Source organism: Gavialis gangeticus, unplaced genomic scaffold, assembly GCF_001723915.1.
Source record: "Gavialis gangeticus isolate Ggan-Ray unplaced genomic scaffold, GavGan_comp1, whole genome shotgun sequence".
NCBI lineage: Eukaryota > Metazoa > Chordata > Crocodylia > Gavialidae > Gavialis > Gavialis gangeticus.
The window spans coordinates 42535628-42553410 of NW_017729027.1; the positions used below are offsets into that span (position 1 = coordinate 42535628).

Here is a 17783-nt window from a genome sequence, read left to right on the forward strand (position 1 = left end):
GCAGTAAGCTGCTACCAAGTCCCCTCTCAGCCTTCTCCTTTCCAGGCTGAAGATTTCCAGATCCCTCAGCCTTTCCTCGTATGGCTTGCCATTCAAGTCTCTGTTCATATGGGTGGCCCTTCTCTGGACTTTCTCAAGCTTTACCACATCCTTGTTAAAGTGTGGAGCCCAGAGATGGATGTAGTGTGCAGTGCTCCAGCTGCAATCTCACCAATGCCAAGTAGAGTAGGAGAATCACTTTGTTGGTTTTGCTGGAGATGCATTGATTGATACATGCCAGGGTATTGTTGGCCCTGCCAGCTCACATTCAGACTGTGGTCCATTATTACCCCCAGGTCCCTTTCATTCATAGTGCTGATTATGTTGGCGTTGCCAAGCCTGTAGGTGTGCTGGGGATTGTTTGTCCCCAGGTAGGGCACTTTACATTTCTCAATGTTGAACTTCATCTGGTTCTGGTCCACCCAACTTGCAAGTCTGTCTAGGTCCACCTATATCTGCAGCCTATCTTCAAGCGTGACCATGCTTCCCCATAAGTTGGTGTCATCCATGAACTTGGCCAGTGAGCTCTTTACTCCGAGAGCCAAATCATTGATGAAGATGTTGAATAGCACTGGACCAAGCACTCACCCCTGCAGGGCACCATTGGCCACTTCTCACTAAGCTGACACAGATCTGTTCATTAGAACTCTCTGGGTCCTTCCCCACAGCCAGTTTCCTATGCACCCAACTTATTGTTGTCCTTGATTCCCAATGCAATTTTAGTTCAGTCACCACCTTAGGATTTCTAATCTGATCCCTACAAGTGTGGGCCATAGGTATATAGTCCTCCTTTTGGGCTGTCCCTAGCTTCCATTGACTGTACACCTCTTTTGTCCTTCTTAAGAGGATGTTAATTGCCCTGTTTAGCCAAGAGGGCTTCCCCGCCCTTTTGCTACATTTCTTCCACATGGGAATGGGCTTCCTTTGTGCTTCAAGAATCATGTCCTTTAGGAACAACCACTCTTCATTCACTTGTATTGCCTTCGGTCCCTGGCTCCTTAGCACATTCCCTACTTATGACCTGAGCTTGTTGAAATTTGCATTTTTGAAGTCCAAAACTTCAAGCTTGCTATCCGATTTGTCTGCCTTGTGATGGACTGTGAATGTAATGGTTTCATGATTGCTATCACCCAGGCTGCCCTCTATGTTTAAATTGGTCACCAGATTGTCTTATTTTGTGGATGACCTTTGGCCAGGACCAAGTCTAGAAGAGTATTACATCTGGTTGGCTTGTGCACCTCCTGAGTCAGAAAAAGCTCTTCAGTGCAGATCAGGAAGGAATGCGACTGATCTGACTTGACTGAGAGTTCCTCCCAAGGGATATCTGGATAACTGAAGTCTCCCATGACAACCACAGCCCATGTCTGGGCAGCCTCTGTTAGTTCTCGGGTGAACTCTAGATCAAGTTGCTCCCCCTGGTTTGGTGGCCTATAGTGTATGCCTACTGTTAGATATCTCTTGCCATGCCCCCCACCCCCACAGCTTGACCCAGGGAGTTTCAAGCTGTTCCCTTTTGGAGCTGACATCAGCCTCCAAGGAGGTGTAATGCTTCTTCACGTAGGGAACTACATCTCCACCTTTTTTTTCCTACTCAGTCCCTTCTATGCAGGGCATAGCCCTTTATGGCTACACCCCAATTGTGTGAGGAGTCCCACCAGGTCTCCATAATCTCCACTAGATTGTAATGGCTATTGGAGAGAAGGAGGGCTAGTTCCTCCTACTTGGTCCCCATGCTCCTGGCATTAGTGTACAGGCACCTAAGTCCTCCTACTGAGGCCCTCAATTTCCTGTCACACTGAAGGAGAACTATTTCCTCAGCTCCCACAAGAGGCTCCTTGTGTCCCTATCTACAGAGGTTCCTTGCATGTCAGTCCCCAGGCAAGCTCCACTCAGTGTTTCCCATCCCCCAGCAATCTTAGTTTAAATCTCTATCAAGAAGATCTGCCATCCTGGCCAAGAACAGGGACTGACCTCTCCATGTGAGGTAGATACTGTCTTTTCCCATGAGTCCTGTCTCCCTTAAGTGCGTGCTGTGATCTAGAAAACTGAAGCCCTGTCAGTGGCACTGTCATTGGAGACGCTGGTTCACTTCCTTGTTGCATCGTGCCGTCCTAGGACCATGGACTGCAACAGGGAGCACAAAGAAGAAGACTACCTGAGCTCCTGACCTCTTGAGCTCAGCCCCCAGAGCCTGTAGTCACTCATGACCCAGTCCAGATTACTCCTGGCTGTGTCATTTGTTCCTACATGGACAAAGAGCATGGGATAGTGGTCAGAGGGATGGACAAGCCTGGGGATCCTTTCCACAACATCTCAGATGTGGGCCCTAGGGAGGCAGTAGACCTCACGGGCTAGGGGGTCCAGATCAGTCCCTCAGTGCTCTGCAGGATGGAGTCCCCGACCACCACCACCTTGCGCCTCCTCCTGGAGGTGGCAGCATAGTGCTTACCTTCCTCCTCCTCCATTGTCATCATCAGAGCCTCCTCATGTGTGGGGATGGGAGCATACCTGTTGTGCAGGACCAGGGAATGAGCAGCCATGGCTCTGCGTTTCCTGGAACATGCGGTGACTGTCTGTATACTATCTGTAAAGAATGCCTGTATGTAACTTATAGCTGATTTAATCTTCACCATCACAAATTTAGCCAAAAAGTGACTTTAATGCACTGAGTGCCATCCACAAACTAACTTTAGATATCTTAGTTCCCTGTACTTTAAATGGAAAGAGTTAGGTGTGGGTAAACTTAATGATTGAAACATTTCAAAAGTCCAGCTATACAAAAGTACATGCCATTTAAAATGTTCCAAAACTGGCTGAATAAGTGCAAAATAGTACCTCTTTCAATTAGCTACTATTTTGGAATGTTTCCCTTTTTGTTATGTCTCTAGGGAAAGGGAAGGAGAACAGAGTGTACAGCCCACCAGATGTCCAGGCTCTGGGTCCCACTTTGGGGCCTGAGGGTTTATTTGTTCCCCACTGAGACACCCCCCCACCCCTGTCTTCAGGGAGCGTCACTATCACTCACTGCCTCCCTTGTCACATCCCTGCTCCTGCCACCCCTGGAGTTGAGTCAACCAACCTTATTCCCCTCTACCTCCGTGGTCAACTGAGAAGGGGAGAGGCAAGAGGCATAGAACTTGGGATCACAGCAGCAGGTAGTCCTCAGCAGCCCAACTTACCTCTTCAATTACCTCTTCTCTATGGTGGGAGTGGGGACTAAGTTGCTGTAGCCCACCCTTTGTGCAACTTGGCAGTGCTAGAGGAAGCTGCAGTGTTTTGAAACCTTCCGTTTGTGGGGAGGGAAGGGGGAATGCCATAGGGGCAGTATGTATGCCCTCTAGCTGAAATGATTCCTTTTTGAAAAGTTTTCAAGTGCATTTCACTTGGAAATATTTCAATTATTTATGTCTGTCTGCACCCTTAGGCTCCTATAAATAGGATCTGCAGTGTTTAGCACACCTTCCAGAAGGACACCTAAACCAGTCAACAGGAAATGACAAAAAGAGGGGACTGGTAGCTGAAATCCTACCTATTTGCCACATTTAGGAGTTCACCTGAAGCCCTAAGTTTGGCACCTCTGTAAGAATGGCTTGAAAACTGCAGCTAAACTTAAATACCTACATTGCCACTTGCTGTGCACAGGTAGTTGGCTCACTCAGGAAAGAGGAGAAGGTGATGGTAGTGATAGCCACCTCTTGCATAATAACCAAATAGTTATAGCACTCAGGAAGTGAGATCAGGCTTGAAGGTCCACCTTGATTTTTAGGGATTCAAATGCTTATCTCCAGCATCGCAGTAAGGGAAAGTCCTAATCACTGAGCTACAAAATAATTCAGGAGGGAGAACATCCTCCATTATTCATGTTGAAGGTTGGCCACTGTATAGATAAGGAGGCAAGAGTCATGGATCCAAAAGAACATCAAGAAAAAGGAAGCCTATCTGTAGCCAATTCACTGGAAGAGGTGACCTGGGATCTGATCTTTGCTGACAGTTGCGTTCATGCATTTTACTTGGTGCCTGTTAAAATACACAGGCAATATTCTGGAGCAGAAATCAGACTCTAGAAGTCCCATTTCCCAAGACAGTGCCCAACTTAATGGATTGAATAGTTGAGCTTCTGCTTGCTTGTTCTCCTGTAGGCTCCTTGAATCCTGCATTCCTTTCTGCCCAGTAGCACATCTCCAGCAGTAGTGAAGAATGCCTTCAACTGTGCATAGCCTATAATCCGGTGATTTTGGCAGTATCCTCAGAAGTGGCAGATTTGTGTTTGAGGCAAATTCTTGAAGAGTAAATTCAGCCCACCTCTCCCAATTCCTGGTCAAATGCTTTAACCATTAGGCTATTGCAAAACAATTGTCTATCACCAGATGTAAGTGTTTGTGTTTGCTGAACCCAGTGTTGTCAGTATATTTTAAACATCTTAAAGCAGGCTTACGGGATCAACCCAGGAGGAGTCAGGTGCAGGCACACCTAGTTTGTGAATTGCAAACACCCCGTGGTGAGGTTTAAACACTTAGACTTTAGGCTCAGACAATATGGTAACAGTTCTGAGCACAGTAGATGAATCTGAATAACCGATCTTTATGTTCTGTGGCTTGCTCACTCCAACTTGGAGTCTGGCTATACTGTTTTAGTGGCTCTCCTCAAAGCTCAGCTGAGAAATACACCGTAGTCACCTGCCTCTACTCTGTGTGTCACACCCAGCAGCGAAGAGTCCCCAAAGGAAAATCCCGCCTCTTCTCTCAAACATGACCAAAGCAGGAGACCTTGAGGGCAGCACTGTCTTATTTCTGGGTTTTGTTCATGTGTAAGAGTACTGCACACAAAGGTTTGAGTTGTCAGAGATATGCTTGGAAAGGCTGTGAGGCTGTTGTGAGATCTGTGTTTGCCTCTAGCCAGTTATTTCATATAACGTGAATGTCAAGCACAAAACACACCATTTATATGTTAAAAGGGGCTTGAAAGCTGATCCAAATGGTATTAAAAACAATACAAAAATTCAGATTGATTTTGCTGAGCTTTGGATCAGGACCTTTGCTATCTAAAGCACTGACAATGGGCTAAAATAGGCTTTTACATTTCTACTGCAGTAATTTAAATTAGGCTCAGGACAATTGCACCTGGAAACAATTCTCACATAGTAGCTGTCTCTTAGCTTATGTAAAATGAACTTATGGGCTCAGTCCAGATACCAGGAGCTACTACCTATATCCCAATAAAAAGTTATCTCATCCCTGTCCCAGAAGACATGTAGGTCTAGGAGACCTTCAATTAATGGTTTTGTGACTAAATGAAATACATCTGTAAGTGGGATACATGCCAAGTCATTTGAATCTAGAGACCATTAGGGCTTTGGCCCTAAATTAATCCTTTTTTTAGTAATATTTCACCCCTAAAAAAATTTGCAGAGGCAGTTCCTTGAAGGCCAAAATCTTATATTCATATACTGGTTATTAGAGATGTGACAATACATATTCCTGATTCAGAACAGCACAAAAGCATGTTCACAAATTCATTCATCCAAGGGAAGTGGTGCTGGCTCCTACCCTGGGGGTCTTTAAGAGGAGGCTTGATGCCTACCTAGCTGGGATCATTTGAGCCCAGTTTTTTTTCTCCTGCCCTGGCAGGGGGTCGGACTTGAAGATCTATAAGGTCCCTTCCGACCCTACTTCTATGATTCCTGGCTTCAGTTAGATTTAAGTATGTGCTTAAATATTTCTCTGAATTGATATGCTCTCTAGAAGTAGGTCCAGTTTTATCCTCTCTTGTATTTTAGGTGTACAGTTGTGCACACAAAAATGAAGGCAATATTTCAAAATCTACATTTCAACCTAACAGCTTCCAAAATATTAAATATACTGATTTAAAAAGTCATAAAACATTCCCTTTGGATAAAATTCTGTTTTACTTTTCTTGGAATGTAAATCCAGTGGAAAAAAATGTTACACTGTTCTGCAATTCTAACTGGGGACCTGATCCTGTAACTGAGAGGTCACAGGAAAAGTGCTTCACCTTGACAGAGACCTATTGACTTCTATTTTATAGATTTCTTTTCTATAGAGAAAAGTAATAACTTTTTGGCTGCTATATAATGGAAGTGCTGACCCAACCTTGAACCAGTTCAGCAATTTCTTTAGTTCTTGAAAGCATATTTTATGAAATGATCCACTAACAGCATCCTTAATGTACTTAGACCTCATTTGCCCTGATTGGGAAATTACATAAATATGCTGTTTTATTGCCCCATTCATTGAGTTCTTGAGCTGTTGGAATATTTAATCTAACCAAGTCCAAACTGACAAAAAATCATTCAATCCACTAACTGCACTACTCTTTTAGTTAAATTAAATGAATTATGTGTAAGTACAGAAGGTTGTACTTCTGAATCTTTATTCAGTTGGAAATAATGTAATACTCCAGTTTGCACTTCTCAGTTATTCCTCGTCCTGTGGTTTGTCATGATTCAATATATTTGGCTTCACTACAGGAATTGCATCTCAATTTATCTCTCATCAGTCATGCACTAATATAACATTCTGGTATAAGGAATCAAAGAATTTTGATCAGTTGAGAAATATCTATATATCTCTGTTTGAATTAAATGATTTGTGGTTTTTAAACTCTTTTCCTTTCTCTTAATAGAACTTTGCTTTTCCTTTCTGCACCTGTTTCATAAATCAAATGTTAGTGTTACCCCTTTGGATAAAATAATTAGCAAATATGAATAGCCTTTCAGGTTTGAACCATTTAGGAGGAGAAACTACTGGTAGAAACCAGGTATATTACTTTCTGCACTCCTGTTAATTTAAACAGAGGTTGTGGACAAAGTAGAAGTAAACAGTAGCCTGCTGTTTCTATGTTCAGAAAACCAAGGAAACCTTTACTGTACATTCAATACCCAAAGAGCTCTGTCTCTCTGCTCCCTCTTAGGTTTGGTTTCTGACTGCTTTCTTCATATAATTGTTTTGTTTGTTTGTTTGAAGTCACTCATGTACACACACACACACGTGCTTGCGCACACTTTCCTTGCCAAACAATTTGATATTTGCCTTGTTTGCCATGAGGAAATCCCTCAGAAGCTTTGCTTTGAATCTGAGGTTATTTTGGCCTACCTAGTACTTTCTACTGATTCTGGAAATCTCACAGTACTTAAAGAGATTTGCTCCTTTAACTCGGTGTGAAAGAAGTTGTCCTTAAATCAACTATAAACGGGTCTATGGTCATCTCAGAATCAAATATCTGCTTGATGTCAGCATAAATATATTATTTATGGAGCAGATTAAGAATGTGCCTGATTAAGAACTGAGCAGATTAAGAAGGCAGCATACAACTTCCCTGTCCTAGGAGTCATTCTTGTCTCCATGCTTGCCACTTGCTCAAGTAGGAAAACAGTATCTGTATAAGGGAATAAGGGTAGGCACCCGGCATTTTCCTGAATTAATTTAAGAGCTACACTATAATCCTGCCCTAAAATATACCATTAGACCTATGTGCAAGTCTCTGGAATAAATCAATAAAACAGACTGGATTTTTACTTCCACTAACCCCATTTGCATTTCCAGAGCACTGTAAAAAAACCTTTACACACAGGTAAATGTATGTTAAGGTTAGAACGTGGTAATGGGAATCAGGCCTAGAAAACTGGTATTTTCTATGGAGAATTTGCTGAGTGGTTTGAACAATTTGAAATCTAAGATATATCTAAGATAGATCACTAAGCACTTTACCTAAGATGAGTTCTTAGGTGGTCTTTCACAATGCAGATAAATTTCTTATATCCATCTAGAAAGTGTTCAGCAACTTGCAGGGCTTTGCTGTTAGTGTTTGCCACAGGGGTGAATGAAATGACAGGAAGCTGATGTTAAACCAATATTTACAAAAATATTCTGTATATGTTTTCTTGACCGATTTGTTCTTTTTTTCTAGCTGGTCATTGTGGTTCTCCAGATCCAATTGTAAATGGCCACATTAGTGGGGATGGGTTCAGCTATCGCGACACTGTAGTCTATCAATGTAACCCTGGCTTCCGGCTTGTTGGCACTTCTGTCAGGATTTGCCTCCAGGATCACAAGTGGTCTGGACAAACGCCTGTGTGTGTCTGTAAGTAGATCTTTTTCTATACATGCATACATACATACATACATACATATATATATATATATATATACACACACACACACACACACACACACACACACTGAATATTAATTATGAGTGGGATTTTCAGACTACCTACATCAGTTACAGTCACAAGTTGCATACTCCTTCAACAAATGTTAAGCTATGGTCATCTCATCAAACAATTTACATAGTAGTGATGAAGTAGTAATTTTGTTTGACCTGTAACATATTTTTTTAAAAATGATTGCTTTTTCTATTGATGGCCAGTGGACTTTGGCTAATAACTCATATTGAAGTTTTGAAAATCCTACCAAGCATTACTGAAAGTATTTGGTTTTCTTTCACTTTTTTTCTCTATTGGATGGCAGGTTTATTAATATGTTTTTTGAATCACAGCACTTTAAGAGAAAGTTTACATTAGTGTTAAGAAAGGGAAATTCTGGCTATTAATTTACTGTCCTATGTTGCTTTTGTGTGTGTGTGCACGTGTGTCTAGTTTTCATAAGACTCCAAATACTTATTTAATATTTGGTGGGGCTTTTTTATGTGTACTTTTAATTTTCATCTTCTTTTTCTTCATTTCATAAGCTGTTTCTGTTTGGTTTGCTGACTGTTTGTTTTACAAGTAATGATATGAAGTTGTTGACACAATGAAAGCCAGTAGCATTTTCAGTTTATTTAAAATTTCTGTTCATGTTTTAGAAAGTCATGTAATTTTTAATTTCTTAAAGGAGAATCTTCACAGTGGTAAAATGAGATAGCAGTATATCCACATGGCCATAGCTACTCCCGAAAATATAATTGTTTTTAAAAGCTATTAAAGGCAAAGATGTCATTTATGTCCAATAGTTCCTGAAATTCCTGTATATTAGCTGACTTCTAAAATCAGTCCCCTTGAAAAGTCATGGCTAAAACTGAAGAAGATGAATCAAACTACCTACATCAGTCAGAAACTATCTACATTAATTAGATGTGTTTTATAATTTTTGTTATAGGAGGCACTAGTAGGAACATCTGTGCTTAAGACCGCCCAACATGTTACATTTTAAGGTTACAACTTTGCCAAAACTTAACCATTGAAGCAGAAATTTCTCATGCCCAAGATCTGGTCCTATGTCATTTTTAAGATTCAGAATAATTATCTCACCTGTTTCTGAGAATGAGGTTAGGGAGAAATATTGTCTTCCAATATTAAGTCTTCCCAACTGCTCTGTTGAGAAGCTGTAGTTCTCTGCTGTGTGAAATAGGAACTTGAATGTTGGCAAAGAGTCTCTAGAGCTAATGAAAATTCAAAGAATGTTGCTGTTCTAGTGCAAACCAATTGAAATCTGGGCCAGAATGTACATCCCTTGCTTGCACACACCTACTGGTTGCTAAAGGCTGGCAGTACAATTTTCTCAATATTTATCTTTACTAAGTCTTCCCCAACAACTCTGAGCTAACCATATTCAGCAATCTCCATCCCTATGGAGTTCACAAAGCATACTTCAGTCTAGAGCTCAGCAGAATTCTTCCTCAGTTGCTTCTCCAATGTTCCAGAGTATGCAGTGTCTGAAGGTTCATAAAGAGGCAATCCAGTTCATAAAGAGAGGTACAGCAGTACATAGGCAATCCAGGAAGTTTCTGGAGAGTGTTGGGGGCAACTTCCTGGTGCAAGTGCTGGGGCAGCCAACTGGAGGCCATGGTCTTCTTGACCTGATGCTTACAAGCAGCATGAATGAATTGGTGGGGAATATAGTAGTGGATGGCAACTTGGGCAGCAGTGACCATGAGATGATTGAGTTCAGGATGCTAAGGAAAAGAAGGATGGAGAGCAGCAGAGTATGGACCATTGACTTCAGAAGAGCAGATGTTTCTGACTCACTCAGGGAACTCATGAGCAGGATCCCTTGGGAGGCAATTTTAAGGGGGAGAGGAGTCCAAGAGAGCTAATTCTACTTTAAAGAAACCTGAGAGTGCAGAAACAAAGCATCTCAATGCACAGGAAGACTAGCAAATACAGCAGAAACACAGCTTGGCTTGGTAGGGAACATGTCAGTAAGCTAGATCACATAAGGATAGCTTATAAGAAGTGGAAACTTGGACAAATAGCTAGCAAGGAGTATAAAAGCATTGCTTGGGCATGCAGGGATAAAGTAAGAATGCCAAAGCACACCTGAAGTTGCAGCTAGCAAGGGATGTGAAGGGGAATAAGAAGGGTTCCTACAAGTATGTTGATAGCAAGAAGAGGATAAGGGAAGTGTGGGTCCCTTACTGAATGCGGGATGCAACCTTGTGACAGTGGATGCAGAAAAGGCTGAAGTGCTTTTTTTGCCTTGGTCTTCACAGGCAAGGTCAGCTCCCAGACTACTTCACCAGGCAGCAGAGTTTGGGGAGCAGCCCTCAGTGGTGAAAGAACAAGTTAGGGACTATTTAGAAAAGTTGGACACATACAGATCCATTAGGCCAGATGGGATGCACCCAAAGGATGTGAAGGAATCGGCTGATGTGATTGCAGAGCCACTAGTCATCATCTTTGAAAACTCATGGCTATCAGGAGAGGTATCAGAAAAAGGGCAAATATAGTGCCATATTTAAGAAAGGAGGAACCAGGAAACTACAAACTGGTCATCCTCACCTCAGTCCCAGGAAAAAATTATGGAGCAGATCCTCAAGGAATCCATTTATAAGCACTTGAAAGAGAAGAATGTGATTAGAAGCAGTTAGCATGGATTCACCTGACCAACCTGATTGCCATCTATGATGAGATGACTGGCTCTGTGGATGCTGGGAAATTAGTGGATGTGATATACCTTGATTGTAGCAAGGCTTTTTATAGGGTCTCCCATAACATTCTTGCAGGCAAGGTAAGGAGGTACAGGATGGATGAATGGACTGCAAGATGGAAAGAAAACTGGCTGGAGCATTAGGATCAGAGGGTAGTAATTAATGGATCAATGTCTAGTTGGCAGCCTGTATCAAGTGGAGTGCCCCAGAGGTTGGTCCTGGGGCTAGTTTTCTTCAATATCTTTATCAAGTACCTGGATGATGTCATAGAGTACACCCTCAGCAACTTTGCAGATGACATCAAGCTGGGGTGAGTAGTAGATATGCTGGGTAGGGCTAGGATTCAGAGTGACCTAGACAAATTGGAGGATTGGGCCAAAAGGAATCTCATGAGGTTTGACAAGGACAAGTGCAAAGTCCTGCACTTAGGACAGAACAATCCCATGTCCCAGTACAGGCTGGGGGCCGACTGGCTGGGCAGCAGGTCTGCAGAAAAGTTCGTGGGGGTTAAAGTAGACAGTTAGCTGAATATGAGCCAACAGTGTCCCCTTGTTACCAAGAAGACTAACGGCATACTGGGCTGCATTGGTAGCTGTGTTCCAGGTAGGTTCAGGGAAGTGATTATTCCCCTTTATTCATTATTGGTGAGGTCACATCTTGACTGTGTGCAGTTTTGGGACCCTCAATACAGAAAGGATGTAGACAAAATAGAGTCCAGCAGAGGGTAACAAAAATGGTGATGGGGCTGGGGCACAAGACTTATGAAGAGAGACTGAGGGAACTGGACTTATTTAGTCTAGAGAAAAGAAGACTGAGAAGGAATTTAATAGCAGCCTTCAACTACCTGAAAGTGGGGTGAGGGTTCAAAAGAGGCTGGAGTTAGACTGTTCTTAGTGGTGGCAGATGACAGAACAAGGAGCAACAGTGTCAAATTGCATCAAGGGAATTTTAGGTTATATATTAGGAAGAATTTTCTCATTAGAAGGGTAGTAAACCACTGGAAAAGGTTACCCAGAGAGGTGGTGCAATCTCTATCCTTGGGTGTTTTCAAGACACGGCTAGATAATGCTTTGCCTGGGATGATCTAGTTAGGGGTGGTCCTGGTTTGAGCTGGGGGTTGGACTAAATTATCTCCTGAGGCCCCTTCCAACCCTAATTTTCTATGATTCTATGAACAGGATATAGTACATGTTAGATGTGGGGAGAGGAAGCGTATGGGTATCACAGTAACTTATAAGAGAAAGATGTTCTAATTTTAATTTTAAAAAATCTTTAATTAGCTTTAGGTAAAATATTTGAAAGTGCTTAAGGAAAATGTTTTTCAAAAACAATTGAAATTGGATCCCTGACCATATCTGATATACTCACTAGATGCCTATCTTCACTTCTATCCAAATTTCCTGTAAAAACCTGACCCCAGGTACTGCAGAAAATTAAGTTCCATTTTCAAAAATAACCTAAGCATTTAAGTCATTTGTACACGATTGCTCTGCATCGCAATGCAGCTTGCATGCAGAGCAAGCTCAATTAATCGAGTCTGCTCCGACATGTCAGACGTGTCAGAGCAGACAAATGTATGTGTATAAATGTGCTTAGATGCCTAAGTTTCACTAGGGTCCTAAGTATACAAGTCTTTTTGAAAATCATACTTCATGCTGCTACGAAGGCACTTTCAGTTTTGGCACTTTGAAAAAAGGCATCCTTTACTCTTAAACAGTTTTGAAAAATGTCGTGAAGAAAAAATGACAATACATAATACATTAATAAGTCCCAGATGACCACAGGGATGCAATGATTGTGACAGTCTTCAAGAAAGGAGACAAGTCTGACCTTGGAAATTACAGAGGGATCACCTCTGTGGCCACCATAGGAAAAATCATTGTGAGAACCCACCTCAACCATCTCTTCCACTTATAGATTCATAGATTGTAAGGCTGGAAGGGACCTCAGAAGAACATTGGGTCCAGTCCCCTGCACAAAGCAGGAAAGATAACTCGGGGTCAGGTGACCCCGGCAAGGTCACTGTCTAGTCCCCTCTTGAAGATTTGCAGGGTAGGTGATTGCACTGCCTTTGGAGGGAGCTTATTCTACAGTCTGGACACCCTGACTGTGAAGAAGTTTTTCCTAATGTTGAGCCTGAATCGATCTTCCAGAAGTTTGTGGCCATTACTCCTGGCTTTTGCCATAATGAACAGTTGCTCACCAAGTCCATGATGTACTCCCCTAGTGTAGCGGTAACCTGCTACCAGGTCCCCTCTCAGCCTTCTTTTCCTCAGGCTGAAGAGTCTGAGATCCCTCAGCCTTTCCTTGTATAGTTTGCCTTTTAAGACTCTGGTCATATGGGTGGGTCTACTTTGGACTCTCTAAAACTTGTCCACATCCTGTAGAAACCACTTGCTGTAGACCTCCTTCTGGAATCCAGGTGTGGGTTTCAGGCATCAAGAGGCACAACTGACATGATCTTCACAGTTCACGAGCTGCAGGAAAATGTTGTGAACAACATAAACCTCTGTATGTGGCCTTTTTGACTTTATGAAAGCCTTCAACTCTATCAACTGAGAAGCACTGCGGAGAATCCTTCTGAAGTATGGATGCCCACTGAAATTTGTCACCATACTTTGCCTGCTCCATGATGGTATGTGAGTGGTGGTTCTCAGTAATAGGTCTATCACAGATCCCTTTGAGGTTAAGATGGGAGTTAAGCGAGGCTGTGTAATCACTCCAACTCTCTTCTTGATATTCCTTGCTGCAATGCTACTTCTGACCACCAACAAGCTTCCAGTTGGAGTGGGGCTAAACTAATTAATGGATGGTTTAACTGTTTAATTGCAGCCAACTCTTAGCCAAAACTAGGACGTCCCCAACTTCAGTCATAGAACTCCAGAATGCTGATGGTGCTATATTGTGTGCTCATTCAGAAGCAAACCCTTAGGCAATTGTTGACGTCTTTACTGAGGCATACAAGAAAATGGGACTGATGCTTAACACTCAGAAAACTGATGTCATCCATCAACAAGATCTTAATGAGCAGTTCCCAGCTCTGGTAATTCAGATTCATGGTGAAATTCTGGAGAACATTGAGTATTTCCCAAACCTTGGAAGCCATCTCTTGCAGAAGGCTGATATCTATGAAGAAATCCAACATTGCCTCAAAAATGCAAGTTCAGCCTTCGACACCTGAGGAAAGGGGTATTTGAAGATCAAAACATCAGATCTGAAACCAAACTCATGGTTTATCAAGCAGTCATGATCCCCACCTTGCTGTACAGAGCAGAGGTGTGGAGAACATACAGGAGACACCTCAAGTCATGGGAGAAGTACCATCAGTGCTGCCTGCAAAAGATTATTGGACTCTAATGAGATGACAGATGCACCAACATTAGTGTTCTCTTGCAAGAAAGAACTGTGAGCATTGAGGCAGACATCATCTAGCATCAACTAGGTGGGTCTGGCCATGTCATCTGAATGTCTGACTCCAGGATCCCTAAGCAAGTTTTATTCTCCCAGCTTAGCAAAGGTGTATGCTCAATAGGAGGCAGTGGAAGTGCATTAAGAATGTCCTCAAGACCAACTTGAAAAAATGCAACATTGACACTCATGAGACACTGTTGCTCAGTACCACCCAAAATGGAGGAAGGGTCTTCTGCAAGAATCTCAGTACCCTGAAACCTTATGATGACAACAGGGGATGGAAAAGTGGGAGTGGGAGAAACATCATGTCACAGATGCAATCAAGTATCTGGAGCTTCCACCCCACACAAAAACACCTACCTGAGTTTCAACAGTGTCTGTTGATCCCAGTTTTGCCTTTTCATCCATCTTTGGACCCAGAGATAAGGCCATCATAGAAGACAATCACCCCTGAGCACAAGGGATTACTGAAGAAAAGAGAAGCAGCAAATTATTGCAACACTTCCCCCTTAGTGCAGAAACACAGTCTTGCCTGATTTCAGTTTTTGTTCAACCTCCATTCCATGGAATTATAGTCATAGGTTTGAAAGGGACCTCAAGATTAATCTTGCACACATGGAGGATGCACTGTTTTTATAATATTGCTGTTAACCCTAGAAAAGGTCTGTCCAGACTCTTGGTTTCCTGAGTGGGCATGTTTTGCTGTCTTACTGCTCTGGAAGTCATGAAGGTTTATATTTTGTTTTCTTTTGTTTTATATTTCATTTAAATCTGTTTTGCTTAAACCCATTACTTAATCTCTTGCCCACTCCTGTCCTTATTACATGCTTTCAAATGTATAAAGACTGCTATCATGTTCCTTTTTAATCTCTTTTGATCAAACTAAACATACCTTGATCTGTCAAACTTTCCTTGTATGGCTATGCCAAACTCTTTTTTACATTAGTTATTCACCTGTAGAGCCTCTGAAGTGTTTCTACATCCTCTTTAAATTGTGGGGCCAGGAACTGCGTGTAATATTCCATCTCAGGTCTACCTGGCACTAAGTAAAGTAGTATTGTTATGCCCTAGATCTTGCGTACCATAACCCTGTCAAGGAAACTCAAAACTCTATTTACCTTTTTGCTGACTCATGAGGAGTTTGTGTGTGTAGCACCTTACATTTTGTTCTGTTGTCTAGTGCCCAGTTCTCACAACTTTAAGATCCTTTTGAATTTTAATCCTGCCCCCAATGTAAGTGTACATCTTCTTCATTTTGTGCCATCTGTAAACTTTATCAGGAAGCTCCTTATTTCTATTTAAAAAACATCAATCAAGATGTTAAAAAAAACACACCCAGAGCAGACCACACTCAAAGCCTCCTGCCATTCTGACACTGATCCATATATAATTGCTCTATGCTTGTGGCTACTTAGCCAGTGTGCATCCACCTTCTGAATCGTGGCTTATCTCTCTCCTTTTTCTTGTTCTCTCTCTCTCTTTTTGATTTATGCAATAAATACAGACTTATTTTTAACTTTATATGTCCATTTATAGCTATGCATGATATGTGGGACTCTGCCTATAGACTCTACTAATCTATTCACCTTCAAGCACACTTTAGCACATATTCTGGAAGATGCTACAAAAATGTAACACGCATCAAACATAGTCTTTTAGTTAAAATTGTTTTGAGTAAATTGCAAATATTTCATTTCTGATTCATGTCTCAAGGTAGGCTCATGCTGATTTGCTAGCTGTTTGGTGGCCTGCATAAAATGAGATAATGTTCCCTGTTTAGCTGTTAGAGGATAAGGATCAACATAAAAAAATCAGGGTTGCAGCTTGTACCCTAAGCCCCCCTTTATGTGTTACAGGTATTGTGCAATTAACTGGTTAAGTACGCAGGTACCTGGAGACCAGCTAGACATGTAATAAAAAGTTACAAACGAGCTATAAATTTAGATCTAAAAAAATGTGTACTAACTTTATAGCCGATTGCTATTGAGCTTTAACTTACATGCATAGTAGGTCTCCTCTGTGGCTGGGAGCCCTGTCAACTGACAGGACTCCAAACCACAGAGGTGCACCATGCCCAGCATAAAACCCCTAGATGCTTGATTAAGGCAGCCACGATCCCCAGTGGCTAACGGGTGTGTGAATCCCTTGGGCCCTGGGGATCACACCTGCCACAATGCCTAGGGCTCAGGAATGTATGAAACTCCTGAGCCTTGGGGATCATGGCTGCATGAAATCAGGAGTATGGGAGGATGAAGCCCTCAGGTTTTACTGCACCCCTAGAGGAGAGGGATTATGGGGCACCCCCATGGCTCGGGACCCCTTACCTGGAGTGTGTGGGGCTCCCAGCTGTGGCAGTTTGCTTCTTGCCCATGCAGGGAAAGCCCAGGCACAATGTGCAATAAGCACAGCATGGGCGACTGGTGCCTCCTGAGTTGGGGGGGACACTTGTCCCCCTGCAGCCAATCAGTGAGTGGCGGGGGTGGGAAGTGTCAGTGGCACTGCTGACATTTTAGGATTGACACAATCAGCCATGGGGGGAACCCGTCTCCTGGTCGGCATGATTGGCCACAGGGGGACCCCAGGGATCGCTTCTCCTGGTGCCCCCACTCCCCGGCTGGCATTGCAGGGGGAGCACCAGTCTTCTCGCCTGGCCCCCCTGCCCATTGCCTAAGTGGGGAACGCTGGCCATTAGGAGGTGCAGCAGCACTCTCAGGGGGTGCATGTGCACCCCTGTGTACCCTTTATGCATTGCCACTGAGGCACAGTGGAATCTAATAAGTGATCTCACCATTACACCTTTTGTCATACATTTGTGGCTTGACAGGAAGCACAAGTGTGTGAACTGTGAATTAGATCCCATTGTGCCTTTACCTGCACAGTACAGGGGGCCTTTGAAAGAGGGAATATCTCATTAATACACATATCCCATCCATCATTTTGTATTTTACCAATATCTTTGTGCAATGATTTCCTCATGGGATCCAACTTTTTATAATCACATTCTTCTGCATCTCATCTTTCTTATCATGTTGATGGTCTTTCCGTGGTTTCTTTCCATCCTCATATACACTCAACAATATATGTAGTATCTTGTTTGGCTGCATTCTGTTCATATTCCCAAACTACATGAGCCTCTATCTTTCCATGTGTATCTTCCAGCTGTCCAGATTTAGCATGCTCCTTAGGCAATCGTTCTTTACTTGGTCTATTTTTGACTTTCCATCAGCCGCCATTAAAATTACCTTTCAATAGCTTGTTACTTTATTAGATTCCAAGTCTCTGAACCATGCAATGTAATCAGAATGTAATGAGAATGAATCTTAATGATAACTGAAATAAGATCTTACACATATAGGTAAACAGATAGGGTTAGTATTTATTGTACAGGCAATATGATAAATTTTGCAATGCAATTATTTCTTTCCTTTTTTTTTTTTTTTTGGAAG

The 17783-nt window shown here is 42.4% G+C and overlaps 1 protein-coding gene across 1 annotated transcript in view; it reads left to right on the forward strand.

Annotated features, from left to right (window-relative positions):
* Positions 1-17783, forward strand: part of CSMD1 (CUB and Sushi multiple domains 1) — a 2474714-nt gene that overhangs the window by 2339081 nt on the left and 117850 nt on the right. The window contains exon 56 of the mRNA XM_019520340.1: positions 7966-8139. Within this exon, the coding sequence (XP_019375885.1) occupies positions 7966-8139 (174 nt within the window). The remainder of the gene's footprint in view (positions 1-7965; positions 8140-17783) is intronic.